This window comes from Aspergillus glaucus (assembly GCF_001890805.1).
Source record: "Aspergillus glaucus CBS 516.65 unplaced genomic scaffold ASPGLscaffold_9, whole genome shotgun sequence".
Lineage (NCBI taxonomy): Eukaryota > Fungi > Ascomycota > Eurotiomycetes > Eurotiales > Aspergillaceae > Aspergillus > Aspergillus glaucus.
The window spans coordinates 877032-903078 of record NW_019170461.1 but is presented as its reverse complement, the minus strand read 5'-3'; the positions used below and the strand labels follow the sequence as shown (position 1 = coordinate 903078).

The 26047-nt window shown below is 48.7% G+C and overlaps 11 protein-coding genes across 11 annotated transcripts; 5 read left to right on the top strand and 6 right to left on the bottom strand.

The window, feature by feature from the left end:
• Window positions 1-679: 679 nt before the first annotated feature.
• On the top strand, window positions 680-1540 carry ASPGLDRAFT_1477322 (putative copper resistance protein Crd2). The gene is made up of 3 exons (XM_022541940.1): window positions 680-963; window positions 1033-1260; window positions 1318-1540. Exons 2-3 carry the CDS (start codon window positions 1101-1103, stop codon window positions 1485-1487), a joined length of 330 nt encoding a protein of 109 aa, XP_022401542.1. The 5' UTR covers window positions 680-963; window positions 1033-1100; the 3' UTR covers window positions 1488-1540.
• A 53-nt stretch (window positions 1541-1593) lies between these two features.
• On the bottom strand, window positions 1594-2118 carry ASPGLDRAFT_66315 (DUF924 family protein; the record flags this gene model as incomplete). The annotated part of the gene is made up of 1 exon (XM_022549009.1): window positions 1594-2118. The coding sequence occupies one exon, from the start codon at window positions 2116-2118 to the stop codon at window positions 1594-1596; it is 525 nt and encodes a 174-aa protein (XP_022401541.1).
• A 593-nt stretch (window positions 2119-2711) lies between these two features.
• ASPGLDRAFT_25490 (AP-2 complex subunit alpha) lies at window positions 2712-5673 on the top strand (the record flags this gene model as incomplete). Its single annotated transcript, XM_022543491.1, has 4 exons — window positions 2712-3163; window positions 3215-3549; window positions 3597-5518; window positions 5572-5673. 4 exons carry the CDS (start codon window positions 2712-2714, stop codon window positions 5671-5673), a joined length of 2811 nt encoding a protein of 936 aa, XP_022401540.1.
• A 304-nt stretch (window positions 5674-5977) lies between these two features.
• Window positions 5978-6802, bottom strand: ASPGLDRAFT_25489 (YggS family pyridoxal phosphate enzyme; the record flags this gene model as incomplete). Its single annotated transcript, XM_022543490.1, has 1 exon — window positions 5978-6802. The coding sequence occupies one exon, from the start codon at window positions 6800-6802 to the stop codon at window positions 5978-5980; it is 825 nt and encodes a 274-aa protein (XP_022401539.1).
• An 884-nt stretch (window positions 6803-7686) lies between these two features.
• On the top strand, window positions 7687-8723 carry ASPGLDRAFT_46757 (uncharacterized protein). The gene has a single exon (XM_022546518.1). The coding sequence runs from the start codon at window positions 8109-8111 to the stop codon at window positions 8406-8408; it is 300 nt and encodes a 99-aa protein (XP_022401538.1). The 5' UTR covers window positions 7687-8108; the 3' UTR covers window positions 8409-8723.
• Window positions 8724-8985: 262 nt separating this feature from the next.
• ASPGLDRAFT_46756 (histone deacetylase hosB) lies at window positions 8986-12735 on the top strand. Its single transcript, XM_022546517.1, has one exon. It carries the CDS (start codon window positions 9104-9106, stop codon window positions 12476-12478), a length of 3375 nt encoding a protein of 1124 aa, XP_022401537.1. The 5' UTR covers window positions 8986-9103; the 3' UTR covers window positions 12479-12735.
• A 438-nt stretch (window positions 12736-13173) lies between these two features.
• On the bottom strand, window positions 13174-14636 carry ASPGLDRAFT_57756 (uncharacterized protein; the record flags this gene model as incomplete). The annotated part of the gene is made up of 2 exons (XM_022548277.1): window positions 13174-13809; window positions 14138-14636. The coding sequence occupies 2 exons, from the start codon at window positions 14634-14636 to the stop codon at window positions 13205-13207; spliced, it is 1104 nt and encodes a 367-aa protein (XP_022401536.1). The 3' UTR covers window positions 13174-13204.
• A 2031-nt stretch (window positions 14637-16667) lies between these two features.
• On the bottom strand, window positions 16668-18855 carry ASPGLDRAFT_170793 (uncharacterized protein). The gene is made up of 7 exons (XM_022542726.1): window positions 18460-18855; window positions 18310-18408; window positions 18188-18261; window positions 18041-18140; window positions 17572-17993; window positions 17393-17516; window positions 16668-17339 (listed from the first exon to the last, which is right to left on the bottom strand). The coding sequence occupies exons 1-7, from the start codon at window positions 18739-18741 to the stop codon at window positions 16800-16802; spliced, it is 1641 nt and encodes a 546-aa protein (XP_022401535.1). The 5' UTR covers window positions 18742-18855; the 3' UTR covers window positions 16668-16799.
• Window positions 18856-19275: 420 nt separating this feature from the next.
• Window positions 19276-20997, bottom strand: ASPGLDRAFT_125114 (putative di-, tri-valent inorganic cation transporter; the record flags this gene model as incomplete). Its single annotated transcript, XM_022540537.1, has 8 exons — window positions 19276-19584; window positions 19642-19721; window positions 19776-19957; window positions 20239-20323; window positions 20379-20526; window positions 20594-20638; window positions 20705-20754; window positions 20916-20997. The coding sequence occupies 8 exons, from the start codon at window positions 20995-20997 to the stop codon at window positions 19276-19278; spliced, it is 981 nt and encodes a 326-aa protein (XP_022401534.1).
• A 1711-nt stretch (window positions 20998-22708) lies between these two features.
• On the top strand, window positions 22709-23269 carry ASPGLDRAFT_25484 (uncharacterized protein; the record flags this gene model as incomplete). The annotated part of the gene is made up of 1 exon (XM_022543489.1): window positions 22709-23269. The coding sequence occupies one exon, from the start codon at window positions 22709-22711 to the stop codon at window positions 23267-23269; it is 561 nt and encodes a 186-aa protein (XP_022401533.1).
• A 432-nt stretch (window positions 23270-23701) lies between these two features.
• ASPGLDRAFT_66308 (uncharacterized protein) lies at window positions 23702-25967 on the bottom strand (the record flags this gene model as incomplete). Its single annotated transcript, XM_022549008.1, has 3 exons — window positions 23702-25258; window positions 25307-25732; window positions 25788-25967. The coding sequence occupies 3 exons, from the start codon at window positions 25965-25967 to the stop codon at window positions 23702-23704; spliced, it is 2163 nt and encodes a 720-aa protein (XP_022401532.1).
• Between the last annotated feature and the right edge of the window lie 80 nt (window positions 25968-26047).

Below are 26047 nucleotides of genomic sequence, written 5' to 3'. Positions count from 1 at the left end.
TGCGGAAACAAATAGCGCTATCCACTGACTTTATGTATATCCCATACACTATTTATCTTGCATTGCTATCCCGATCCCATGCCGATGCCGCATATAGTAGGTGAGATTAGGTTGCAGACGGGCCGAGGCGCAGTGCGTTCCACAAATGTAAACCTGGATTCTGCGTACTGTACAGAGTATGCGTGTGCGTATATAGGATGTAAGATGTGCTTGTAAGATGTGATATGTGATATGTGATATGTGATATGTGGGATGTGGGATGTGGGATGCTGGTTCATGCGTGTAAGATGCTGACTGCCGTTATTGACTCCCCTAGGGCTGCGATGTCATCTATGTACTCCGTACATATTATATCTTGCTTTTGGTGCTACACTTGGTAAACCACCATTAGGGACACTCGAGGTGACTTTGTCTATTCAGACTTCGATATCTGTTCTTTGTATGGAGCATCCCAACTGCACTACGGTGTGCTCCGTACTGTGACTAGTAATGTCGCAGTTTGCCATCCTTTAGATGTTGCCATACTTGATCGGAACTTAGCGCAATGCGTGATTAGGTCGAAGTAAGTCATGCAGTCCAGCACAGGTCCAGCAAGTGCCAATCGAACGCAGGTATATTCTAAGAGTACGGAGCACTGTACCATTCGACCAGTGGCAAGTTCCCCTAAAGTCAGCAACATAGAAACAAAAACCAACGAGAAACCAGCAATTAAAAATCCCAACCAATAACAGCCCGTCCAAAATAAGAAATGACTGTATACAGAAAGGCCAAGTTGTATTGAAGGCAAAATGGCTGACACAGCGGCACAGCTCCAGCCAATCAGGAAGCCCGCGTTGGTAATGCCCGCGTGGCTGCGAACAGTCATTATTTCATAAAGAGGGAATATAAATACTTGGGTCCCTGTTGTTGACAGAAACATCTCTATTCAGAAAACATCCTCTTCAGACTATTCCAAAGTTCACTGTTCCTGATTTGCAACCTGCATCTGTCGTGATTGTCGCATTTTATCGTTAATTGATCTCCGAGATCGACCTCTGAATCTTACGTCATACATCAAATACTTAACTTACAAGTACAACAACAACAACAACAACGACAAAATGGTTCACCCTAACACTACCTGCTGCAAGACCTCTGGAGACGCCGGCTGTGTTTGCGCGGCCCAGGCCAAGTGCTCCTGTGGCAAGGAAAACGCCCTTCACTGTTCCTGCAACAAGGCGTCGAGTGAGAACGCTGTTTCCGGTGCCAGATGTTCATGCAGTATGTTTTCCCCTTTCTTCATAAGGTATCGGGATCTTGAGATGCTAACTTACATAGGATCCCGCCCCGTTGGCCAATGTACCTGTGAACGATCCACCAGCGAAAACCAGTCGTTTACTGGTTCGAGCTGCCCATGCGGAGCCAGACCCGAGGCATCGTGTACTTGCGAGAAGGCGGATGCGGTTGAGTCGGCTATTGAGACCGATTTCACCTCGTTTGGGCGGTAAACAAGATCATTCAATTGATTGACCTTCATGTGCATTATCGGAGCAGGCGTTAGGTTCGGATTTGGGTTAGATTTACGAAAACATCAAGAATACCACACCATTACCATTATTTCCTCCCCAACACTGCATCCCTATGCTTGAACCTCCCATCCCGTTTAATCTGCTCATAAAAACTCCTAGCCCAATGTAAATGATACCCATCTCCCAACTCCGTAAACAACCTCACCGACACCTCCTGGTCCCGTAAATCCTCAGAATGATTAAACGGCGAATACATATACCTCCTCAGAATACTCGGCATATTACGATCCCACCCACGGCCCAGCACCGCATACCGCGCCACGGCTACGGCTTTGTTATCCGTGGCATACGCCCGCGGTGAACCTCGGAAGATGTTCCGGGGGACCTGGTCAAGGAGTAGAATTAGGGCTAGTGCGCCCTCACCGTCGCCAAGGTGTTGCCAGTTATCTAGGAGGCCGGATTGGGCGGATTCGTAGTCTGTACCCAGGTGATGGCGGACGTGGGCGTCGTCGGATGGGCTGCCGTACCAGAAGGATTTCTCTTGGAGGTGGGTTGGGGAGGATTTGGGGCTAAACCAGAAGTCGAGGATTCGGGTGTAGGGTGGTGCCATCATTGTTTCTCTCAATATTCGTATTAAGTGTCTTTAAGTGTGGTGTAGTTATGCTATGGAATTGGTGCGGAGAATAAGGGTAACGCACCGCCACCGCATCAATGTTCTTCCCGCACCGCCACAGCGGAACGCCGGCGGATCGGCGGAAAGCGACAACGAGGTTGAGCATCGTATTGGACACACGAGCATCTGGCTTGTCTTATGCTTGTTTAGTTGGGCATATCTCTCTTTATTCTACTTTATTTAGCCACAGTTCGATTGTGTGGGTGAACTGGAACGACACCGAACCCGCGTCCCTGAGCCACCTCCACCCCCTGTCGCGTTTATCTGATCCCCTCAAGCTTTCGTTGCAGAATTGCGGTTCCTTCACCCTACCGCACGCCATGATCGATGTGGAATAAACCCTGAGAAAAAAAACCGAAAAACAACAAACCGGGAATGATTGTATGACGCCGTGCCCTGAAAACCGTTGTCCTACGACCGGAAACCCCGAAAAGTGTGAGAACGCCGCCGACACATAGTTTACTACGCCCCTATTCCCTAAATAACCATACCGGTGCGACAAACAAATACATGCCAATTCCAGCAACACCATGGCATCCATGCGAGGATTAGTCCAGTTCATCGCGGACCTGCGCAATGCACGCGCGCGAGAACTCGAGGAAAAACGGGTGAATAAGGAATTGGCCAATATTCGTCAGAAGTTCAAGGGTGGCAGTTTGAACGGGTACCAGAAGAAGAAATACGTATGCAAGCTGCTCTATGTCTACATCCAGGGATATGATGTGGATTTCGGACATCTTGAGGCTGTGAATCTCATTTCGAGTTCCAAGTACTCGGAGAAGCAGATTGGGTATCTGGCCGTTACGCTGTTTTTGCATGAGCAGCATGCGTTGCTGCATTTGGTTGTTAATAGCATTCGGAAGGATTTGCTGGATTATAATGAATTGTTTAATTGCTTGGCGTTGCATGCCGTTGCCAATGTTGGTGGGAGAGAGATGGGTGAGGCTTTGGCTATGGATGTTCATCGATTATTGATTTCCCCGTGCGTTCCCTCCATTTTCTGCTGTTTGCGCCTGGTTGCTAATTGATACAGCACCTCGAAAGCATTCGTCAAAAAGAAGGCCGCCCTGACGCTTCTCCGACTTTACCGCAAATACCCCGGCATTGTGCAGAACGAATGGGCCGAACGTATTATCTCTATAATGGACGACCCTGATATGGGTGTGACTCTGTCCATTACCTCGCTGGTCCTGGCATTGGCTCAGGATAAGCCAGAGGAATACAGGGGGTGCTACGTCAAGGCTGCGCAGCGGCTGAAGAAGGTTGTCGTGGACAATGATGTTGCTCCGGATTACCTTTACTACCGCGTTCCATGCCCATGGATCCAGGTCAAGTTTCTCCGGCTGCTGCAGTATTATCCTCCTTCCGGTATGCACCTTTACATCTCCTGTTAGAAAACTTACTAATTCGAGTAGAGGACAGCCATGTACGGGAAATCATCCGAGAGTCCTTGCAACAAATCATGCATGTCGCCATGGATACGCCGAAAAACGTCCAGCAGAACAATGCTCAGAATGCTATTCTGTTCGAGGCGATCAACCTGCTCATTCACATGGACACCGAACACAATCTGATGATGCAGATTTCGTCGCGCTTGGGCAAATACATCCAGTCGCGAGAGACCAACGTCCGATACCTGGGATTGGAGGCCATGGTACACTTTGCAGCTCGGGCAGAGACACTCGACCCCATCAAGAAGCACCAGAATATCATCCTGGGCTCGCTTCGGGACCGAGATATCAGTGTCCGGCGTAAAGGGTTGGACCTGCTGTATAGTATGTGCGATACGACCAATGCGGGTCCCATCGTCAACGAACTCCTACGTTATCTGCAAACGGCCGACTATGCAATTCGGGAGGAGATGGTGCTCAAGGTGGCTATTCTCACGGAGAAGTACGCTACCGACGCCCAGTGGTACATCGACATGACTTTTAAGCTCCTCTCCCTGGCAGGTGACCATGTCAACGACGAGGTTTGGCAGCGTGTGATTCAAATCGTGACGAACAATGAGGAAATCCAGGCTTATGCTGCGCATACATTGCTTAGTTACCTGAAGACTGACTGCCACGAGAGCTTGGTTAAGATTGGTTGCTACGTTCTAGGAGAGTTTGGACATCTGATTGCCGACAATCAAGGTTCCAGCCCCATTGAGCAATTCATTGTTTTGCAGACCAAGATGATCACCAGCACCGACAACACCCGGGCAATGATCCTTTCGTCTTTCGTCAAATTTGTCAACCTCTTCCCTGAGATTAAGCCCCAGCTTCTACACATCTTCCGGTTGTACTGTCACTCTCCAGACTCGGAGCTGCAGCAGCGGGCGTTTGAATATCTGTCGCTGGCGACGCTTCCCACGGACGACCTCCTCCGGACGGTCTGCGATGAAATGCCACCCTTCTCCGACCGCGCATCTATCCTTTTGTCGCGGCTACACCAGAGGACCGCAGGAACAACCGAGAGGAAGACCTGGGTCGTTGGAGGCAAAGACGCCAACGCGGACAAAAAGGAGGTTCTCATGGCGCAGAACACAGGCCTCAAGCGCACCTTCACCACGATCGTCAACGGCAGCAGCAGCGGCGCTGCCAGTGCAGCCTCACCCGTGTCGAGCGCGGGCGACCTGGCCGGATTGGATCTCAGCGGTCCGCCCGCTGCACCACCGCCGAACCTTGCCAGCGCGGCTCATCTCACCCCCGAATGGGAAGTTGGGTACAACCGGTGCTACTTTGCAGACGAGGGCGTGCTTTTCGAAGATCTCCAGATCCAGGTTGGTCTGCGGTCCGAGTTCCGTGGCCACATGGGTGTGGTGAAGATCTACTTGACCAACAAGTCATCCTACCCCATCGGATCCCTAACAACGACACTGGACAACCCGTCGTCACCACAGTTGAAGATCGACTCCAAGAACCTCCCCGAACCACACGTCCCCGCCGCCGGCCAAACACAGCAAACCTTCTTCTTCGAAGCCCACGGCGCCTTCGCCGCCGCCCCAACAATCCGTATCTCATATCTGGCCGGTGCCCTGCAAGCATACACGCTGCAGCTCCCGATCCAGATGCACAAATACATGGAGCCGTCGACCCTATCCGCTGAAGAGTTCTTCAAGCGCTGGAGACAGATCGGCGGAGGACCGCTGGAGTCGCAGCAAACGTTTGGAGTCACGGCGAAGGGGAAGAGTATCACGGAGGCATTTACGAGGAGAGTTGTCGAGGGCTTCCGATTGCGGATTCTGGATGGCGTGGATCCGAATCCAAAGAATATTGTCGGTTGTGGGGTTTATCAGTTTGCAGGTGGGAAGACGGGGTGTCTGTTACGGTTGGAGCCGAATTATGAGCGCAAGGTAAGCCTCTCCCCTCCCTTATTAAACGTGAATGCAGAAGCTAACATGCGCAGATGTACCGGATTACCATCCGTGCGACGCAAGAAGGCGTACCGCAGTCGCTGGTCAAACAGATCGAGCAGAAGTTGTCGCAGGGCACCAAGGGCGGTGCATAGACTACTGTCCCTTGTTTGTTCTGCGTTTTGCATAATATTCGATTCGATAATTATAATTGTAATGGCGGTTTGTTATTTCTGCCATATACCATACCGCATTTATTCAAATGTAACTATGCATTGTCTTCGTTTGATTCCCCTGCTTTGTGTGAGATGGTCGGTGTATTTATTCATTATTGTCATTAATAGATTTACACATGAGGATAAGGATATATCGAGGATGCTTTTGTAATTCTGTAAGGATATCTGTTGTGTTGTACAATAAAGATGCAATTCATGCTTCATAATTCATAACCCAACCACCTCAAACAACCCTAGCCTCAGACTTGGGCGGCCTATCCCCAAAGATAGTCGTTCCAACACGAACCTCATCACTACCCAGCGCAATAGCCCCCTCAAAGTCCTCACTCATACCTATACTCAACTCCAGCTCTTCCAACCCCAACTCCTTGACAATATTATCCCTCGTCTCGCGCAGACAGATAAAATCCTCATTCTCATTCTCCGGCGTTGTAGCCTTGGACCGCGCAATCGCCCCAATAGTCATAACACCCTGCAACTGCAACCGCGAACACTTATCCTTGATAAACCGACACAGTCCCGGCGCAGCATCCGGCTCAATACCCGCCTTATTCTCCTCCCCGGACGTATTCACCTGCACAAACACCCTCAATTTCCTCTCCTTCTTCTCCTCATCCTCACCTACATATTTTCTCTCTCCCCACCCCTTATCCAACAACGAAGCCTTCTTCTCCGAATCCACACTCTCAACCGCCCATAGCCCTCTCACCTCCCTCGCCAACAGCACACATTTATTCGACTGCAATCCGCCGATAAAATGCCATCGAATAGTCGGTGGCAAGAGACGGGACTTTTCGAGGAGTTCTTGGAGGTAGTTTTCGCCGAAGTGGAGGTGGGAGGTTGGAGGGGAGTGGAGGGCTAGGATGTCCGAAGCAGGTTTGAGTTTGGAGACGGCGATGAGGCGGGGTTGGTTTGTTGTCTTTGTTGGTGGTGTGGTGGATGCGGATGATGTGGATGTTGACGCGGCAGCGGCAGAGATGCGGGAGGTCACGGCGGAGAGGTTGTTGAGGAGGGTTGTTGTGCGGGTGGAGGAAGCGGGGGTTATCATTGTTGGTGAGGGGTCTGTCATTGCTCTCGTTTTTCGTGTGCTTGTTTTGTTTTGTGTTGTTTTGGGGTATTGAATAGGAATAAGAATTGCTGGTGGGAGTAAAAATAAATTGATGACACCTGAGGCAACTAGGCCAGATCGGGTTAGGCGATTATCTCGTGGAATTCACGTGAATCCGGGAGATCGGCAGTATAAGTATCCGGTTTTGGCAGGGAGCGTCCCCGCTATCCCAAACGGGCTAGGGCATATCTGGGGAACAGGAGGAGTGCACTGGACTTGTCAGAAAAAGAAAATAGAAAATATTAAGATACATAAGTACAGGACCCTGTGCAATTATTCGTATTTATTATGATATCCTGCTACATATCATAGTACAAAGACCGAGAAACTAGTACTATGTAAAATAGTTTGCCGATGACGCGGGAAGCTTTCCACCGGGAGTTCCGGATGTCCATGCTCATTTGTAATAGGAGAGGGGATAGCTCTATAGCTGTACTATATACAGAGCACAGAGTATAAGATTCATATTTACTCTGTAACTTGGGGACTTGAGAAGGATCATATTGATCATATAAGACACTTTCAATTCGTGATTTCTTCATAGAGTGGATTGCGTACCCAGACGGGAAGCGATACGCCGAAGGATTCATTGATGTCATAATCGCTTCATCCGAACCAGTCATCTTTTGTTGTCGCTACCAAAAAGGCGTTTAGAGAGAGAAAAAAAAAGAGAGACTGTCCATTCATGATTCACCACTAATACTACTTATATATTCCCGTACGGTGGACTATATAAAAGTGTAGTGGATAGTTGACGTCAACTGATCAACTCCTGACTATTTGTATAATTATTCTCTCACTTATTCTTAGTTCCCCTCCATCATCTCCCTTTTCCTGTTTTGTTGCTTTCTAATTTTTCTCTTCTTTCTCCCTATTCCTCCGTGCTCTGACAGGTTATCTTTTTTTTTTTCTTCCTGTCTAATCTATTCTGTATTCTTTCTGCTCTGTGTTGCTTTATACAGAGCATTCACTACTACTGCTCTTCTGCGTTGCTGTCAGGGCTAACTGGCCATGCGGTAAACCCCCAGAGCATGGCCCAGACCCCAGTTGGACCTTCCCCAACATCCATGGATACACATCGTTGAATTACTCCGACGGTATCGAAATACTCTGCTCGACATACTCAATTGAGAAATCCCACGATTCCTACCGTTAAACAACCCGAACAAAAAATCATCCGGAACCGCGCGGATCCTCCGAATCCTATCCGATCCTCCCATATCTTCATCTACTACAAACCGCCAACATGTGCCGTCAATACCTCACCGTCTATGAATGGTGCCGGTGTGAAGAAAACGCCGGCAACCTCATTTGCGCCCCCCACGAAGAACACGAATGCCCCGGCGTATTCACCGAAGCCGTTCATATGCACTGCTTCTGCCATTGGCATGCCTCGAAGGGCTGGAAGACGGAGCATAAATTGCTTAAAAAGCATAACAAGATGTCGAAGAAGACTCAAAAGCGGCGTTCGACTCTGAGTGAAAAGTCTCTTACTCCGAAGAGGTGGTTTTCATGGACCAGTTTGCGATCGCGAAATTCGATCTAGTCCTTCTTTTCAGTCCTCTTTTCGTTTCCTTTTCCATATTGTGATCTTGACATTCGTTCGTCGACATTCGTTACATTTCATTTCTCGTTTCTCGTTGCTTCGTTTTCTCGTTTCCTCTAGCATTGACCATTTTCTCTTCTTTGAATCTGGCACTGGCGTTGGTGGATTGATTGAATCTTTTCTGGGATAACTGGCGTTATCTAGATAGATTGGAGGCAGGTCATATACTTTTTATCTTCATCTCATCTGGAGGAGTTGGTTTCTTTCCTAGGCTTGAAAAGTCTTTTTTTCTTCACTTACTGGGGTTTTTTTTTTTTTTTTTTTTTTTTGAAGTAAAGGGGATTAATTGCCTGATTTCACTCATTCTGATTCATTTGTATATAGCACCTGCATATGACAGGCAAAAATCAATATAAAAATCATATATTTGAGGCATCACATGTGCAGATGTTCTAGATGTAGTAGTGATTCTTTATGTGGGCGTGGAATGGAAGATCGACCCCCCCTTGCCCCGTATTGGAGATCCTAAACTTGAGCCTCTACAACTCCCTCCATTCTTCTACCTCTGCAGCCTCACCCCTCAAGAACTGCTTACAGTGTACTTGTATTCATTCACTTTGTTGCTCTTTGTCTGTTTCACTGTCTAACCAGTTCCATCCTCTTTCACTCTTGACTCTGATCCCCATGTTCTCACCATGGACCCCTCCAACCGTGATGACCTCCCCCCAGTCCCATTCGCCTCCTCCAAGGCTACTCCGTCGCATCATCTGAGTCTGAATCCTCAGACGCTGGCTTCAGCTTCTGTTGCTCCTGCGCCCGTATCGCCTGCCCTGTCATCGTCATCCTTACTTTCTCCCTCTGATGCCACCCCGCGTTCAGCCTCCAGAGATAACCACCACAACCAGACGGCCCCTAGACGTATCCCTAGCTCTGGATCGCTGAGAGACGAAAGTCGCAAGTCAACACCCAGCTTACAGAAACGCTCTTCAACCGCATCGTTGCGATCCGTTCGTAACAGCGCTGGCTCGTCCACCGGTACTCTGTCGCGACGCTCCTCCTCCAATTTCGCGACCTCCCCCACCACAACAAACAACATGATGTCAAAGAAGGCGCCCGTGCAGGAAACAATTCCAACTGCTGCGACAATCGCTGCAGAACATTTCCAAAAAGACATCGACTGGCACCAATCCGCCGATCTACAATCCAAAACCCTTGTCGTGGTCCACGATGCGTGCTACGGTCATCGTTTCGCGCGACCCAAAAGTTCTCGCGCTACTCTAGGCTCGATCGTTGAGAGGCCAGAGCGTATTCGCGCCGGTGTGCTGGGCGTATCTGCTGCTTACGTCCGTCTGGCCCGCAGGCATGCCGGTGAGCGCTACGCGCCGCACCCTAGTCTGGACCCTCACGCCTTGCCTGCGCCTCCGTTTCAGATCCGCAAGACGGCGCGATCGTTGGCGCTTAATTCCCCCGCTGTTTCCCACGTGCATGGAAGCAAATGGATGGATGATCTCAAGACCATGTGCGATGCGGCTGAGTCGCGACTTGCGTTGAATGGGAAGGAGCTGGTTCGTCCGCGTAGCGCTGGGAAGGATGATCATGTGCCTGAGTTCCACCAGGGGGATTTGTATTTGTGCTCTGAATCTTTGAATGCTTTTGAAGGAGCCCTAGGTGGGGTATGTGAGGGTGTGGATGCTGTCCTTGGCCCCTCGTCTACGAAGCGGGCGTTTGTCTGTATCCGTCCTCCTGGTCACCATTGTTCGTCCGGCCATCCGTCTGGTTTTTGTTGGATTAACAATGTCCATATCGGCATCTCATACGCCGCCATGACACATGGGTTGACCCATGCGGCTATTCTGGACTTTGACCTGCACCACGGTGACGGTTCGCAGGAAATCACATGGGCGCAGAACAGTCGGGCCGCGACTGCACCCAAGAATGCAGCGCTCTACAAGAAGACGAGAATCGGCTATTTCAGTCTGCACGATATCAATTCCTACCCGTGCGAGATGGGCGACTTTGAAAAAGTGCGCAATGCAAGCGTGTGCATCGACAAGGCACACGGTCAGTCGATCTGGAACGTCCATCTAGATCCCTGGAAGAATGAATCGGAGTTTTGGGAGTTGTATGCGACCAAGTACGCTATTCTACTCGAAAAGGCCCGTGCTTTCTTGCGACTGCACACGGAGCGCCTTGTTAGCACTCCTAATGGACCTAAACCCAAGGCTGCCATTTTCCTTTCCGCTGGCTTCGATGCAAGTGAGTGGGAGGGCGCTGGTATGCAGCGACACAAAGTGAACGTTCCTACCGAGTTCTACGCCAAGTTCACTGCAGATGTCGCGCGCATGGCTGAGGAGGAAGGGCTGGGAACTGATGGTCGTGTCATCAGTGTGCTAGAGGGGGGCTACAGCGATCGGGCTTTGACGAGTGGAGTTCTCAGCCATCTTTCAGGATTGAGTGAGGTGACGACTAGTGTGACGGAGGAACAACAGATTGATCGTCTCGCATCCGAAATGACCGACTTGGGTCTGCAAGACATAGAGACGGAGATCAATGCTCAAAAGACTCAGGCAAGCTCTTACGACCCTACCTGGTGGTCATCACCCTTGCTCGAAGAACTGGAAGCCTGGGTCTACCCTGCACCAGCCGTGAAAAGTAATGGGAAAATCCCGACATATCTTGCATCGACGCAATCGTTCACCGCCAAAGTCGTGCCATCAGCACGAGATCGAATGTCAGTCGGCGGCTATGTCACTTATGAACCAGAGTTGCCCCCACTGCCTGAAGTTGGCTGGGCCACTGCAACGCACGAACTATCCAAGATCTTGATCCCAAGCGACCGGCAAACAATGAGTTGTCGGCCCGAGGACCTTAACGCTGAAGCATCGCGCATACGTCGGGAACGTCAAGCAGCTGTGGAGGGCATTCCCATAGCGCCAGCTGCTCCGGATGCGCCGATTGAGCCAGTTACTCGTGAAGCAAGTCGGATGCAGCTCCGCGTGCGAAAGCCCAAACAGCCTCTACCAGGCACACCCAAAGCCGAATCGACCCCGAAACGCCAGGCAGTCAAGGGGACTCGACGGACCACCATCGACGCAGCCAGTGACCCGACTCCATCGCTGGACAATTCGCCAGCCACTCGCATGAATCGCAGGAAAAGCTCAGCCGCAGCTACGAACAATCCCGAAGATGGGCGATCGCCATCGCGTGCGACAGCACCTCCATCACGCCCTGGCACCGCCGCAAGCAACCGGTCTACAACTTCTCGAAGGACCAGCACCAGCCGTGGAACTACCCCGAAATGTTCTACAAGTCCTACCCAGAATGTCCCCCCTGTGCCACGGGTTCCATTTGGTTTACTTTCAACGGCGTCAAGCGAAGCTCCACCCCCAGCAGGCGCGGAAAACACTCGACCCGACGACATGGACAGTCTCATGGCCGGTGTGCGGAAACTCAACATAAAGCTGAAGGTCCCCTCCCCAGAAGAGAATGCCGCACGAGAGAAGAAAGCAGCAGAGGAACGCAAAAAGGCGGCCAAGACCTCTAGATCTCAAAGGTCCAGCAGCGTTCTCAAACCATCCACTACCAAAAACCCTGCCTTTTCCGCATCAGCACCACCGTCTACAGCACCTCCACTCGAAACAAAACAAGAAGCCAGAGAACCTTCACCCGACATGGCCTCAATCCCCAGCACCGTCACAATTGGCAGACCAGGCTCGCGAAAGGCGTCCGCGCAGTCTTCCTTCGCTGCAACCGCAACCACAACAACGTCCACTACTCCACCTCTCACCCCCGCATCTGCGTCCACAGCCACAACACAGGATACCATCCACCCGCAACAACAGTCGCTGTTCTCCCCCGCTACGTCAGCTACCCAGTCTAAGCACGGACTTCCTACATTCACGTCAAGTGACGCGATCCCGTTTGCTTCTGCATCTGGAAATCCGACGCCGTTTGGATCTCGTCCATCTACGGGGTTTAGTCATGCGGTTTCGGATGAGTCGAGTGGTGATGGTTCTTATGTTAATGTTGGTTATGATGGACAGGCTGATGTATATGCACGTCGGGAGTAATTCCCTCCTTTCTCTTTTTCTTCACGTTTCCTTTCCCCTGTCAGCTCCTTGAATTGGTATCGTGTTTAATTCGCGTTCCGCGTCATCTTTTTTGCGTTACTTCTTGATATCCCATATTTGTTCGAGTTTGTGTTGTTTCGATTCATTTCTTTCGCTCTTTCTGGTTTGTTGGAATATACCCCTAGGCGTGTTTGTACGAGTTATTTTCTTTTATCATTTTTTGTCTATTTGGAATCGTACTTAATACATACTCGAAGAATAATAATATGCAATGATCAGATGTATTGAATACCAGACACCTATTCAGTTCAGTCGTACATCATGCTAAGTATATCTTTCTTCAATTCTATTCTGGTCCATTTGGCACACAGCTTTGGCCATCTATATAAATGCTGTAGTCATCAGATGCACATTAGGGCAATCAATCTCAGATGAGAGGCCCAAGTTCTCAATGTCATCTGCATTTTGGCGCCAATCGTTATGATATACCCAAGCAAAATTACTTCTTACTAGGATTCGATGATAGAAACAGTACAACATAGTAACGATAATTCTAACTACTCAACCCCAGACAGACAGAGAGGTGTTAGTTACGTCGGGGAACAGACAGGCCGGAGGCAGAGTGAGAACCATTGATTGGACTAGACAGCAATTAGACCAACTTGGCCGATGATGATTCGGAAGTTCTTCTATTTCTGCTGCTGCTTCGTCACTCAGAGTAGCTTGCTATTGGGACTGAAAAGTGAAGACAGTAAAAGCACCATTTAACACCAGTAACATCGTGCTAAACATAGAAATGACAAAGCATGTTTTGAAGAATGAAAGAACGACTATATAGGTACAGGAACCCGCCTGTGTGGCTCGGAAGCTTGGGTAGGCCCAATTCACCATCCATGCCGACTGAAGCATATCAGATGAAGTAATCCGCTTCGAAGGTTCATACGTCAGCATATCGAGCAACAACCGATGGATCTGCTGCAGCTCCTCAGCGCCGAGATCGCGTGGTTGATTGCTATCGTTAAGCATTCTTCCCATGCGGACTAGTCGCTCACGCAACGGCCGATCATATGGCGCATGTGCACGATGCATGTCTTGTTTCCATGATCCGTCTTCGAGGAAGAAATCCGTCTTTTTGTGCCATTGTTCCCACCAGCGCTGAGGGAGAGGCCCGAGGGTGCTGATCATCTCTGCAATTGCATGGTCTTGGTCTGCGTTGAAAACTTCGAAAAGTGGGCGTTCACCAAGGAGTTCGTAGAGGCTGCACCCGAGAGTCCACACATAAATTGCGGGGCCGAGCTGCTCATGGAAGAGATATTTTGGAGAGAGTAGGCCTGGAGTGTGTGATCCTGCTTCATTTGCAAAAAAAAAAAAAAAAAAAAAAAAAAGCTTGTCCAAAGCCGGAAATGACAATCCTAGCATCCTTTATATCTTCACTTGTCTCGAAGATTATCGCGGCAGATTGAACGCAGTATTTCGGAACCTCCGGACCGTTTGGACCCTTGTCCAACCTCTCAACTGGCAACATTTCGGGCTTTTACAAATGGGTATAGAGTTCATCTATGTCCCAATCATCTTGGATATGTAGCGGCGTGAATAGGATATTATCCAAATGCAGGTCTATTTCTCAATCATTAGCCCCTTCGCAGCTTTAGGACTTACCACCATGCACCACACCACAAGAGTGGATATAGTCCAATCCTTCCCGAATCTGTACGGCAATTGCCCTGGCCTCGACGAGTGGAAACATCTGAGATATACCAGCTTCCTTTGACTCTGCAACACGGCACCCATAGACTTCAGTCACAATACAACCATGGCGACCATTCACACCATCAATGGTGAATTTATCCAACAAGCGTGGCACAAATTTCTGCCCTGGATGTTCTGCTGGCTCTGAGTTCAACGCGCGTAGGATCCTGCCTTCAAAACTGGTTTTAGAGGCCTCAGCAGCCACAATCTTGACAGAAACGTATCGTCGTTCCTGGTTATCCCTGGCAAGCCAAATAGTCGACCAGCTGCCATAACCAAGCTTATGGATGATCTCGTAGCACCCATCGAGGAATCTGTCACCAATGTGAGCTGGGTGGTAGCCACCGGGGCGATAACGGTCGAGGTCCTCGACATCTTCCTGCCACTGATGTATCGGCAGAACAGGCATCGTGAGCGCCTTGAGATAATGAACGAAGTGTAGCTGTAGGATGCGAGTATGGTGATGGGGAGAGAAAGAGAAAGAGGTAGCCTACAGAGGAAATAAACAGAAGTCTCACATCATCGCCAGCAGTTCTGTCTACTGGTGAATGCTTCCATCTTCAAATCAACAATAACTCCCTGGATTCTTGATATTTTGCCTTCAAATTATCAGTAGTAGATTGCAAAAAGAATTCTATATTGTATCAAAATTCAACTAAAAGACTGTATTGGAGGATGTTAGGTTGTATTATGGTGGCCACCACTATTAAGATATTAGTACGAACTGGATTATCAACGCGTTCCATGAAATCGTTTTTTTTTTTTTTTTTTTTTTTTTGGTACATTGCATCTTCAAAACTTTGCCCCCCTTGGCCAAATGATGGTTTTGTCTGTACTTTTCGAAGTCCTTCTTGACCGGGCACGGTCACCACCACCCAAGAGTTTTATAACTAATCACTTGAGAGGGCACTTGAGAGGGGAGGAGCACGTCGGTGCAAGCGATGCAGGGTTAGGCCTGGAAGAAACGATACTGTTTCTGTGGTCCAATTGAACCGTTATGACCGTACAGGAAAGCAACGCTGTTTTCATTAGGATGGTATAAGATAGGGCTCGATGCTATCTCTAATAAAACCAAATATCATAGGTTGCTTTCAATAACAACCATTTTGCTTTTGATCCGTTGGCATGACCGAAAGGTGGGAGTGGTGGATTTTTCGAATGATGAATCAGTGCATGGTTCTTTCTTTGGGGGTATAGTATTTATGCAATATATCAGTACTAGGGTTATCGTGAGATCCACGGCCTCTTTAACTCCCTTTCACTTCGCGATGTAACCTGGATCTCAATTTTGTCAAAGCTTCTGAAAATTGCTAAACTACTAGAGGAGCATAATGTTAGGAAGTTTACCCATGATCGGATCATCCTAGATGTGATTGACGGCTTGGTGCCATTATGGCTTGTCGATCTCCTTATGTTGAATGTTCCCCAACACCATTCAAGCTCATTTGACTTGTCGTTACTTCGAATGCCTTATCGGAATTTAGGGTTGCCTCAATTCTCGTTGGAGCAAGTCGTAGAGGTTCGAGAGGTCTGAGAAGCCCAACGAGTTGCACATAGTAGGAAAATGGTGAAGCGAACGCGAAATATGAGAGTTAGTTGGCGCCCGGTTGTAGCTCGAGGAATTCGATCCAACGGCCAACGCTGAAGATAGCGTATAGGGCAACAGCAGCTTGCTTTTTCTGAGGGTACTTTCCACGGGCTGTAATGTGCTCATCATGTCCCTCGGCCTCTTCCCAGATGAATATCCTTTTCAGAATGCCACCAGCCATATCATTGGTCTGTCTTGCTGGAAAACCACTTGCCTTTCACGTTCACACCTATCAAATACTTTAGCCCCCCCGTTTTTCCACGAGCCGTCTCATGAGTTTCGGCTTTCACCGGTGCAACATCTACCACCATGATCACATGTCACCGGAGCCATTCCCACTTCTATAATTTATCAGAAACAGGACTTCGTTGCATGATTGACTAGGTTACCTAATATGAATTTGGTGGCCATCGCGATTCGTTGAAAACAGGATTTATAAAACTCTGCATGATATGGACCAGCCAGCTTCCCTCCCTTCCAGGAAAATACAACAGTCGCTAATGCCATTTGGCTCACCGACCTGTTTCATATGGAGTATAGTAAGATACCAGCTAGACAGTTTCAGTACAATAAGGAAAGAATCGTGCTTTACACACGTACATAACACACCACCCGGATTTCCGGTGGTTCTTATAACAAGCAGCTTGAAATCTGGTCTTGTTCCCATTTTGACTCGGGAGAATATCAAGATAGATCTCGTGCCTGCTTATTCCTGAGTTAGGAATTCCAGCTGTAGAGTTCCCATATAAAATCGGGTGGCTCTCTTTTGGATAGCGGCTATCACGGCATATGCTGTTGGTCTCTGACAAGCAATTGATATAGATGTCAATCAGCGGGAACTGATACTGCGAGCCTGTATGTCTGGAAGAATAAATTGAAAAGGACTTAAGACGAATACAGATACTAATGCCATGACTAGGAACAGGTTTGAAGTGAATAATAATCGCACCGTTCAGAAATTGATAACCAGTGAATACTAAACCCCTAGTTTATCTCTTTACTAGCCTCAACTCTCAAAGCCCCCTCAACCACTTTAGCAGCCGCCAACACTTCCTCATCCTTGAACTTCTTCCCAACCAACTGCAACGCAATCGGCGCCCCAACATACCGCTCAGGGCTATACTTCTTCCACTCCCTCTCATCAACCGCATTCCTCGGCTGGTACCCCTCCTCTGCTTTATCAAGCTCTTCATCAACGACCAGTCCACTCGGAAACACAACAGCCGGCTGATCGAGTACATTCCAGATAGCCGTGTAGTTCCAGTACTGTGGCTCGCCAACCACAGCCGCAACGCCCAGATACGTCGGTGTGAGGATGAAGTCGACGCCGCGGGATTTCATGAGCGCGTGGTATTCGTCGCGGTAGTGGTCGCGCGCGTAGTTTAGGGACCAGTTCTCTGAGACGGTGAGGGGGGTCCCGGAGGAGTATCGGAAGGCCCATTTGGTGAGGGGGAGGTAGGGTTCGCCGGATTGCTTGAGGATGGTCTGTTGGGATTCTGTGCCGTCGGCAAAGTACATGGCGGACTGTTCGTTTATTAGCTTGGTACTGTGTATTGGGACCTTGATATGATACGCACCACTATGTCCCAGCCGTGGTTGTGCTTGTAGGGCTCCCAGTCGACAATTTTGATACCGGCTGCCATTAGCCTTTCTTTGGCATATTGCAATGCTCTGATAATTGGTGGATGAGGACGGACTGATCTAGTCGAATGTTCAGTGATATACTCCACCAAAAGCTTATAGAAAGCAAACATACCCATCATCCCACATAATCCCAACAGTAATGTCTCTCGTCGGCGTAACCCTCCTCCAAGGCACCGGGACCAAGCTCGTGTCAATATCCCACGGCTCCTGATCAATAATAACCCGCTGAAACAACTCCAAATCTTCAATACTCTGGCTCGCCAATGGCCCAAGTACAGCTCTAATCGACTCTTGTCCGCCCCCAGCGGCTCTAATCCCGTTCAAAGAGTTTCTCAATGCCGTCGTTTTCAATCCATACGAACCGCAAAAGGCAGCAGGTGCACGAATGGAGCCTCCGATATCCGATCCGACGCCTAGAGGCGCGCATTTGAAGCCTGTGGAGGCGCCTTCACCGCCTGATGAGCCTCCCGGGGTGAGGGTTCGGTTGTGCGGGTTTAGAGTCGTTCCGGTGAGGTTGTTGCTGCAATCGAGGTGCTTTGCTTTTTAGCTTTAGCTGTGACTAAAGGGGCTGTTTGGAGTACCATGAGAGATTGTGGTTGGTTCGTGCGGACGTGGAAGATAGCACCGGCTTTCTCCAGACATTGCAGGAGTAAGGCGTCTTCGGTGGCTATTTGGTCGGCCCTGGATTTTGTTAGCTGAAACATTCGTGTCGTAGGGGATCATCATACCATGCCACAAAGCCTGCATTGCAAGTCAACCCTTTGATCCCAACATGCTCCTTGACGCTGATCGGGACGCCATGCTACATCATCAGCCCCATCAAGAAATACACATCTGCGTATCTACTTACCAACGGCCCAATTAGCTTCCCTGTCTTCTGATGATACTCATCCAGCTCCTTAGCTCGTGAAATGGCCTTTTCCGCCATAAACTCCGTCGCAAAGTTGAACTACCCAAACGTCAGTAAGGTAACCTCTATCCACAGTCCAAGAAGACGTACCAACTGATGACCTAAAACAGACCTCTTCAAGAAAGCAACCACGACCTCCTCAGCACTCAACTTGCCTGCTCCGATTTCCGCCACGAGCGCCGTAGCAGACAGTTCGGTGGTGTCGAGTTCTCGTTCAGTCAACAACCCGCTCTTGCGCGGGAAGTCCAACACGCTCTTCTCATCCGCGGGGGGTAGTTTGTCTTTTGGGAGGAGCCATTGCTTGGGGATTGAGCTTTCGAGGATGTCTTTCGCTTTGCGGGCTTGGAGTTCCCAGGGTTGAGGTTGAGACATGGTTATAGTATAGTTGGTCAATCAGGGAAATTATTGATTGAGAGGGTGTACAAAGGACATAAGGGAAAAGAAAGAAAGAGCCCAAGAAAGAGTCGTAAGCATCATTATATGTAGTACATATGGCCCCGTAGATCCAATATGTCAAGATTTCCCCTCATCCAAGAAGACCCCCGCATCTCAAAAGCCTAGCATCAATGAAGCACCCAAGTGGATATCGGCACCATTCCTTATCTACAACGAAGTTTGTGCTTCGGTAACTCACCAGCATAATAGATTGATAGCCGTGTGCATAAATTGTTGTGCCAAATATGTTATAGACATTCAGGAAGGTGATCCTACCGGACTATCAGAATCGATTCCGTATCTTAGATTGTCAAAGATAAAATTGGGAGATCGAATTAGAAATATAGAACAAGGAAAGGAAAGAACAAGAAAATTCTATCTTAGGATTCATATGCGATTTCCATTTAATGACATTCTATCCATAAAACCGAGACCCAGCATCGCCATCACATATCGATATACAACCACCCTCTATCCACAACAAGTCAAATCTTCACAAACCCGACTACACACAACCTGGCACTTCTCCAAAGATTTTCTCCGCAGATACTGCATCTCCTCAGATTCCTGATCTTCCTTCACAGGGATATGCGACGTAATCTCGGGCTGCAGCGTCACCGAATGAATCCCGTATTCGTGGAAACATTCATTCATGGTCTTTGCTATTTTCAAGAATTCGGGCATTGTGTTCTCTGAGACGACGACGTGGACGGATGCTAGGACTTTTTGTTGGTTGAGGCGCCAGATGTGCAGTTCGTGAATGGCTAGGACGCCGGGGATCTATGAGGGTGGTTAGTTTGTGTTTGTCAAGGACCTTACAGGGGTGATTCTGGTTACCAATTCCAGATCGTGCTTAACGTCGTCTACGCTGACTCCATTGGGGAGGCTCTCCAGTAGGATGTGACCGGAGTAGCGCACTGTTTATGGTCAGCAAATGTCACAATACAAAGGCATCAATGGAAGTGACATACTCAAAGGAAGCGACGTTAAAATAATCATAATCCCAATTCCCATACTCGTCCCCGGATCCGCATAATATCTCCCCTCATAATGCGTGTGCCAAATTACCAAGGCCGCTGCCATGACCCCCAAGTTATTCGCTGCGTCGCCCATGACATGTAGCAGCACTCCCATCATTCCCAGATCGCGGCCGCTGGAAGCTGTCTTTTCTTGATATTGATGCTTGTGACCATGATGCTGTTCCGGTTAGTATCGATACAAAATGTCGAGACGATGGACTCACCTTGCAAGCAATGTCCCGGAATTCAGATTCTGCGACGCTAATGCTCTCTTCGAGCATCTGGGGATTTTGGACACGGCCATGCTCATGATCATGGCTGTGGCCGTGACCGTGACCGTGCCCGTGGTGATGATGGCCATGATGTTCTGCGCATCGAATTAGTCCCTGTCTCAACCACCGAGTACCATAATCACATACCATGCAAAAACAAGGCACTGAGAATATTCAACCCAAACCCAACACATCCCATAATAAATATCAACTTCGGATTCTCCACGCCTATTACCAACGTCAGCGTCCAAACCACCCCGCATCCACGTATCTCGAAACCAACGTTGAAGTGACACGAATCGCTCAACCGACTGCAGGAAGATGCTAATCCCCAACGCAAAGAGAAGGGCGCCGTTGAAAAATGCACCCAGCAACTGGGACCGTTGCCAGCCGAAGGTGAGGGATTTGGGCGAGTCATCTCGTTCGGAGACCTGATATTGAGGTCAAGTCAATCTTTCCATATTCCCAATCTCTGGAAAATGGGTAGTGGATGCTTACCTTAACAGCAACCAAAGCAACAATAAACCCCACGAGATCATTTAACTGACGTCGAAGTCAGTTATCAATCACACATTGCAAAATCTCCGACGCATCCGGACTGAAACATACATAGTGAAACGCATCTGCCACGAGAGCTAGAGAATGCGTATAGAAGCCAACTGGAATAAGTGAGAGGAAGTCAGCAATTCAACCAATGAAATTTTCATCTGATCCAAACGGCCTTTGATTCCCCCAGCCAGCTCATCCCCAAGGGAAATGAAAAGAAACAAAGAAAAAAAAAAAAAAAAAAAAAAAAAAAAAAAGGGCAAGAGATGCATACCGGAAATCTCAGCCAGAAAGAAAATAGACGCGATCCCAATCACAGCCGTTAAGCGCTGAGAACGCGATATCCGTATTGCCATATCCGATTGATTCCAAATTGAAACAAAGTCGCATGCACAAGAGAGACAGATCCAAATCCAGACGTCGTCCTCCTATATCATACGTTTTTCCAAGGGAGAAGAAGAGGGTAAGTAGGAAGAGACGCCCTCTCCCAGTGACGAAACAAAATACCTGCCAGATACTTAGCTTAGCTCCCTTCTAGGCAAGATATCTGAAGAGTCATTTCCCATTTCTCCTTTTCCAGCTTGCCTTCATTTTGCTTTCATTGTCAATGCGCAAATGCGCATCTCCGGCTATTTTCTTGCGTATGCCGTGTAACACGCTAGCTCTGTGGTATGCGGCTTGCATTACTGGCGATGCAATGCCGCTGCTCGAGAATGTAGATGATGCGATCCCACGGCAACGCTTTTGTCGATCCGGATTATCTATTTGCACATGTGTGGCAGCATGCCTGGGATTCCTGTTCTGCACGGTCTGTCAGGCATGAGTTGATATCATGAGTCTAAATTGCTGCATGCCTGCGTATCGGTCATTTCTCCCTCTGACCATGGTTGTGCAATGAGCCCCTGTATACCGTTAGATCTGGAGGATGCTTGCATTAGAATCATGTGCCGTTTCGAGAGCTATCACTGCTGAGAATACCTTGGTGGTTCCTCGGCCGGTGGTAGTATATATGTAGTACATCGGTAGCACTTGCGCGGGATTTCAAAACCTTCGGGGACGGACAACGGCAGTGAACTGTGTTTCAATGTATACTATGCATAAATTCCAACTGGAATGCGAGGACCTGTGAAAGTGACATCAAAATTAAACAGCAGTACTAAGCTATTATTTCAATGTCCCATCAAGCATTGTTTAGTCACTAGCCCGTAATAATATTAGCCCTTAATCTCAGTGAGCATGCAGTATATAAATTGTCACTTGCCCTCACACTACTATTCCTTCTTCTCTTCTCACCCTCTCATTCCTTAGTCTGCCTCAATGCCCCCCTCTTCAATCCCTGAATCGATTGCTATATAAATCAAAATACAGTTTTCTTTATGTCAACTACGATTGCTCAGTATGATGTATTAGGCACTATTCTGAGTGAATGGAGAACCGGCGCGGATGTGTCAGTCTGGATCAGGCAAACACCGGTACCAAAGTATCGATACTGAGGTATATGGTTTACTGAGCTCATAGATGGAGAACCAGGCGACTTATTCATTACCCAAATAGGAGTATCCTGCATACGACTATACCTATCTAGCGATACGATATCGACTCGTGACCATCAACCAACTACAAGTACTAAAGGAAATAATTGCGAAAGAAGTTCAAAGAGACAATAAGAATGGAAAGTGCATAAAGCATGTATGCATTGGCCATAGTTAAAGCCATAGTTCCCCGATCCTATCAGTATCCATCATATTCGTATCCACCAGTGGATACGATCAGGGCGTACGTTCCGGATCACTACGACTACCTATCGGCTTACCGATTGACTCATCCTTGTTCGCTCGACTCAGCCTTGTCTCCATAACAGGAGGACCAACGAATTACAAAAATCGCGCATCTAAATCAGAAATGAGAGCAAATGTTGATGTTTGAATTAAACTGTACATAGACCTTTGGTCCCGGAACTCCAGGCTACTTAAACGGGGGCAAGGGACGACATAACCCTTGTTAACCAAAAAAAGAAATTGTGTCAGTTTGTCTTCAGTCTCGATTAGTCACAATTAGCACTTCGTCATGAGCATCTACTCCGCGCTAATACTACTGGTGTGGTCATGTATGTTCATATCGGCGACGGCGATATCGTCGCAAAACGTGGGCAACATCACCCTGTACGGGCCCGATCAACTAGACAGTCAAGTGTCACGTGGTTTCTTGGATTGTCTTCGCAACACCGGTGTCGAGTATAATATCTATGTCGACGAGGACGGGACCACGGTGGTAGTGCCGACGGCGAACCGAGACGTGGACTTCGACGGCGAAGACCGAGAGCTTCTCAGGTGTATCATGGATGTAAATCATCGCATGAAAGTGGCTGCCAAATCAAGCGAGTACTACCAACGCGAACATGAGAGTGCGGTTCCCAGCAGGTCCACCACGCATGAGTGGTTGAGCGAGCAGGATGCGCTAGGCAAAACACCGATTGGCACGCGGCCTGCTAAGACACATCTGACGGGCGATTTCAGTGGAGGAGCTGCGGCCACGGGCAACGGGATAAGTATTAGATGGAGGAGAAGAATCGAATTGATGGCCCTTTCGCTACGCTACTGGACGTATGCTTCAGACTATACTGGTTAATAGCTACGCTTCGCCGTTTTACAGTGTACAGTTTGAGAACATGGATAGTTCTGTATATTTAAACATGGGGATCTGGCCACATAATGATTGCGGAGAAGGCAATGCGAGATGGCTCATGATTAATCCTGGCACTTTCGCGGAGTGTATCAACAGGAAAACATACTCATATTCAGTCCCTGTCCACCATGCGGTCTTCCTGAACAGTGTCATAAAGAACCCAGAGTCAGGGCTAACCTAATTCTTTCTCGAAAATGAAGTTGAACTCTCACAATAACAAAACCCTTGTCAATCAAAAATCTATAGCCTATGCCAAAGATTACATCCCCATACCTTTCTGAAATCCTGCAAGAAACCGGTACAACCAGCTGAGGTAGAATCTTTCACATCTTCATTATACAGACTAAAAATATATATAGGTATCTCTAAACTAAATCAAGCAGCAATCTGATCACTCAATCCATCCAACTCTCTCTGCCAGTTACGGTGTCTCGAAATATGCCAGATGAACTGCTCTGCAAAACCCTTCGAGTCCTTGGATACATCCGAAACCTTAAGCAAGTTGCCGGGGATTCCGTGACCAGTAACCACACCGTAACTCTCTGTCACATTATCCTTCGATGCAGCAGCGAACTTGACAGCATCCAAGTCGATCTGTTTCGCGATGAAACCGACAGCTTCGTTCAAACCAGCAATTGCCTTGAGGTGTGCAAATGATTCTGTGATCCAGTACTTGGCCACTCCGTTCTTGCGAAGCGCTTCGATATGCTTGCCGCCGGGGATAAAGACCGCATCGAAGAGAGTCGACCGCATGCCTGAGAAGTGGTGGTCGGGGATGACAGTCTCGCCAGATTCGGCTTGGACACCCTGGCGCTGAGCGCCAATGGTGAATACGAAGGCATTCTGCTTCTGAAGCACTTCTTTGATGGTCGTGTAGGTGGTGTAGTCAAAACCGTCGGCTAACAGGACAGCAATGCGACGGGTTGCGATGGTTGGGGTTTCCGGGAGGTATTCCAGCTGACTCAGGCCCTTTGCCTTTTGACCCTTGTTTTCTTTTGGAGCTTTTGTGGGCTTGTCACCGCCTACATTCTTCGCAACGGTCTGTGCTAAGTCAAGGTCAATGTAAGTCAGACGCTCCGACATGCGCTTGTAAACGGTAGGGTCATCGCAGTGGTCCAGCTCGAACGAGAATGCCTTGGCGGAGTGAATCTTCTCGATATCAGAGAGGGAGTTGTAGTACAATTGGGCTTGGTTGTAGTGTTCCTTGAATTTGTGAGAAAGCATGCGAGCTTTCTTACCCTGAATCTTCTCAGGGTACGAAGTAAAGCCGCCCTCGGATTCCGGCGCGGGAGGATTGGCTTCGAAGCGGTTGGGCCAATAGTTGACCTTGCCCTTGGTGATACGGTGTTTCATGGCCCCATCGCGGTTAACAAGGCTCAGATACGGGCATACCGGCCGGTTGATCGGCAGCTCTTGCCAGTTAGGGCCCAAGCGGGAGAGCTGCGTGTCAAAGTAAGAGAAATTCCGGCCCTGAAGCAAAGGATCGTCGGAGAAATCAATGCCAGGCACGACGTGGCTGGTGCAGAACGCAACCTGCTCAGTTTGAGGGAAGAATTCATCAACATTTCGGTTGAGTTCAAGTTCACCAAAGTACTCGATGGGCACCAGATCCTCAGGCCAGATCTTGGTCGCGTCTAGAATGTCGAATTCGAAGTCGTCTTGCTTTTCTTCGGGGATAACCTGCATGCCAAACTTCCACTTGGGGAACTGGCCGGCATCAATGGCATCCATGAGGTCCTTGCGGTGGAAATCCGGATCCTGACCGCCGATCTTCAAAGCTTCATCCCATACCAGGGAGTGCACACCAAGCTCGGGGGTGAAAATAAACTTCACAAAGTGACGCTTGCCCTCGGAGTTAACCAAGGAAAAAGTATTGACACCAAATCCTTGCATCATCCGGTATGAACGAGGGATTGCCCTATCAGACATGATCTTGGTTTGTCAGCAATTGCACCTTAGCTTCTCGAGAGTATCACATACCCATTGTTGCATATGCGAGGTTTCCGTGTGCATATAGGCAAAATCCCAGAAGTTGTTATGCGCACTCTGTCCCTGGGGAATCTCGTTATGCGGCTCCGGCTTCACGGAATGGACAACGTCCGGGAATTTTATAGCATCTTGGATGAAGAAAACCGGGATGTTGTTTCCAACGATATCCCAGTTACCTTCGGGTGTATACATCTTCAGTGCGAAACCACGGACATCCCGGACAGTGTCTGCACTGCCCTTGCTCCCCTGGACAGTCGAGAAGCGCTGGAACAATGGAGTCTCGCGAGATGTGTCAGTCAAGACACCTGCTGTCGTGTAGTCCTTTGCGCTTTTGTGGAGTCTAAATGTACCAAATGCTCCGGTACCACGGGCATGAACAACACGCTCTGGGATACGCTCATGGTCGAAGCGCATAATCTTTTATCAGTTAGTAGCTATTCTCGCCAATTCAGCAGGCATTTCGGGGTCCAACCTTCTCCCGAGCAATCTGATCCTCTAGTAACGAGGGGCCACTGTGGTTTTCATCGGCCACGCGCAGCCAGTTATCCGCGTTCGAGATCTTAATCCCATAGTCGGTAGTCATGTGTTTCTTGTTGTCGATCTCGACCGTGTCCTTTTGAAGGTCAACGACCTTGGCGTCTGACGATGTCATGGTGGAATGCAGTTATGTGAGTCTAACAGGGGTATAAAAATAAGAATCGTTAAATCGTTAACAGAGACAAACAATGAACC

What these genes read in the sequence shown, in the direction of transcription:
- ASPGLDRAFT_170793 (XM_022542726.1), bottom strand. Translation starts at nt 18,741, where the DNA reads ATGTCTCAACCTCAACCCTGGGAACTCCAAGCCCGCAAAGCGAAAGAC. An exon ending in AATGCAGGCTTTGTGGCATG is followed by an intron (nt 18,141 to 18,187) that starts GTATGATGATCC and finishes AACAAAATCCAG; the next exon opens with GGCCGACCAAATAGCCACCG. An exon ending in ACCACGGCTGGGACATAGTG is followed by an intron (nt 17,340 to 17,392) that starts GTGCGTATCATA and finishes ATAAACGAACAG; the next exon opens with TCCGCCATGTACTTTGCCGA.
- ASPGLDRAFT_1477322 (XM_022541940.1), top strand. Translation starts at nt 1,101, where the DNA reads ATGGTTCACCCTAACACTACCTGCTGCAAGACCTCTGGAGACGCCGGC. An exon ending in CGGTGCCAGATGTTCATGCA is followed by an intron (nt 1,261 to 1,317) that starts GTATGTTTTCCC and finishes TAACTTACATAG; the next exon opens with GATCCCGCCCCGTTGGCCAA.
- ASPGLDRAFT_46756 (XM_022546517.1), top strand. Translation starts at nt 9,104, where the DNA reads ATGGACCCCTCCAACCGTGATGACCTCCCCCCAGTCCCATTCGCCTCC.
- ASPGLDRAFT_46757 (XM_022546518.1), top strand. Translation starts at nt 8,109, where the DNA reads ATGTGCCGTCAATACCTCACCGTCTATGAATGGTGCCGGTGTGAAGAA.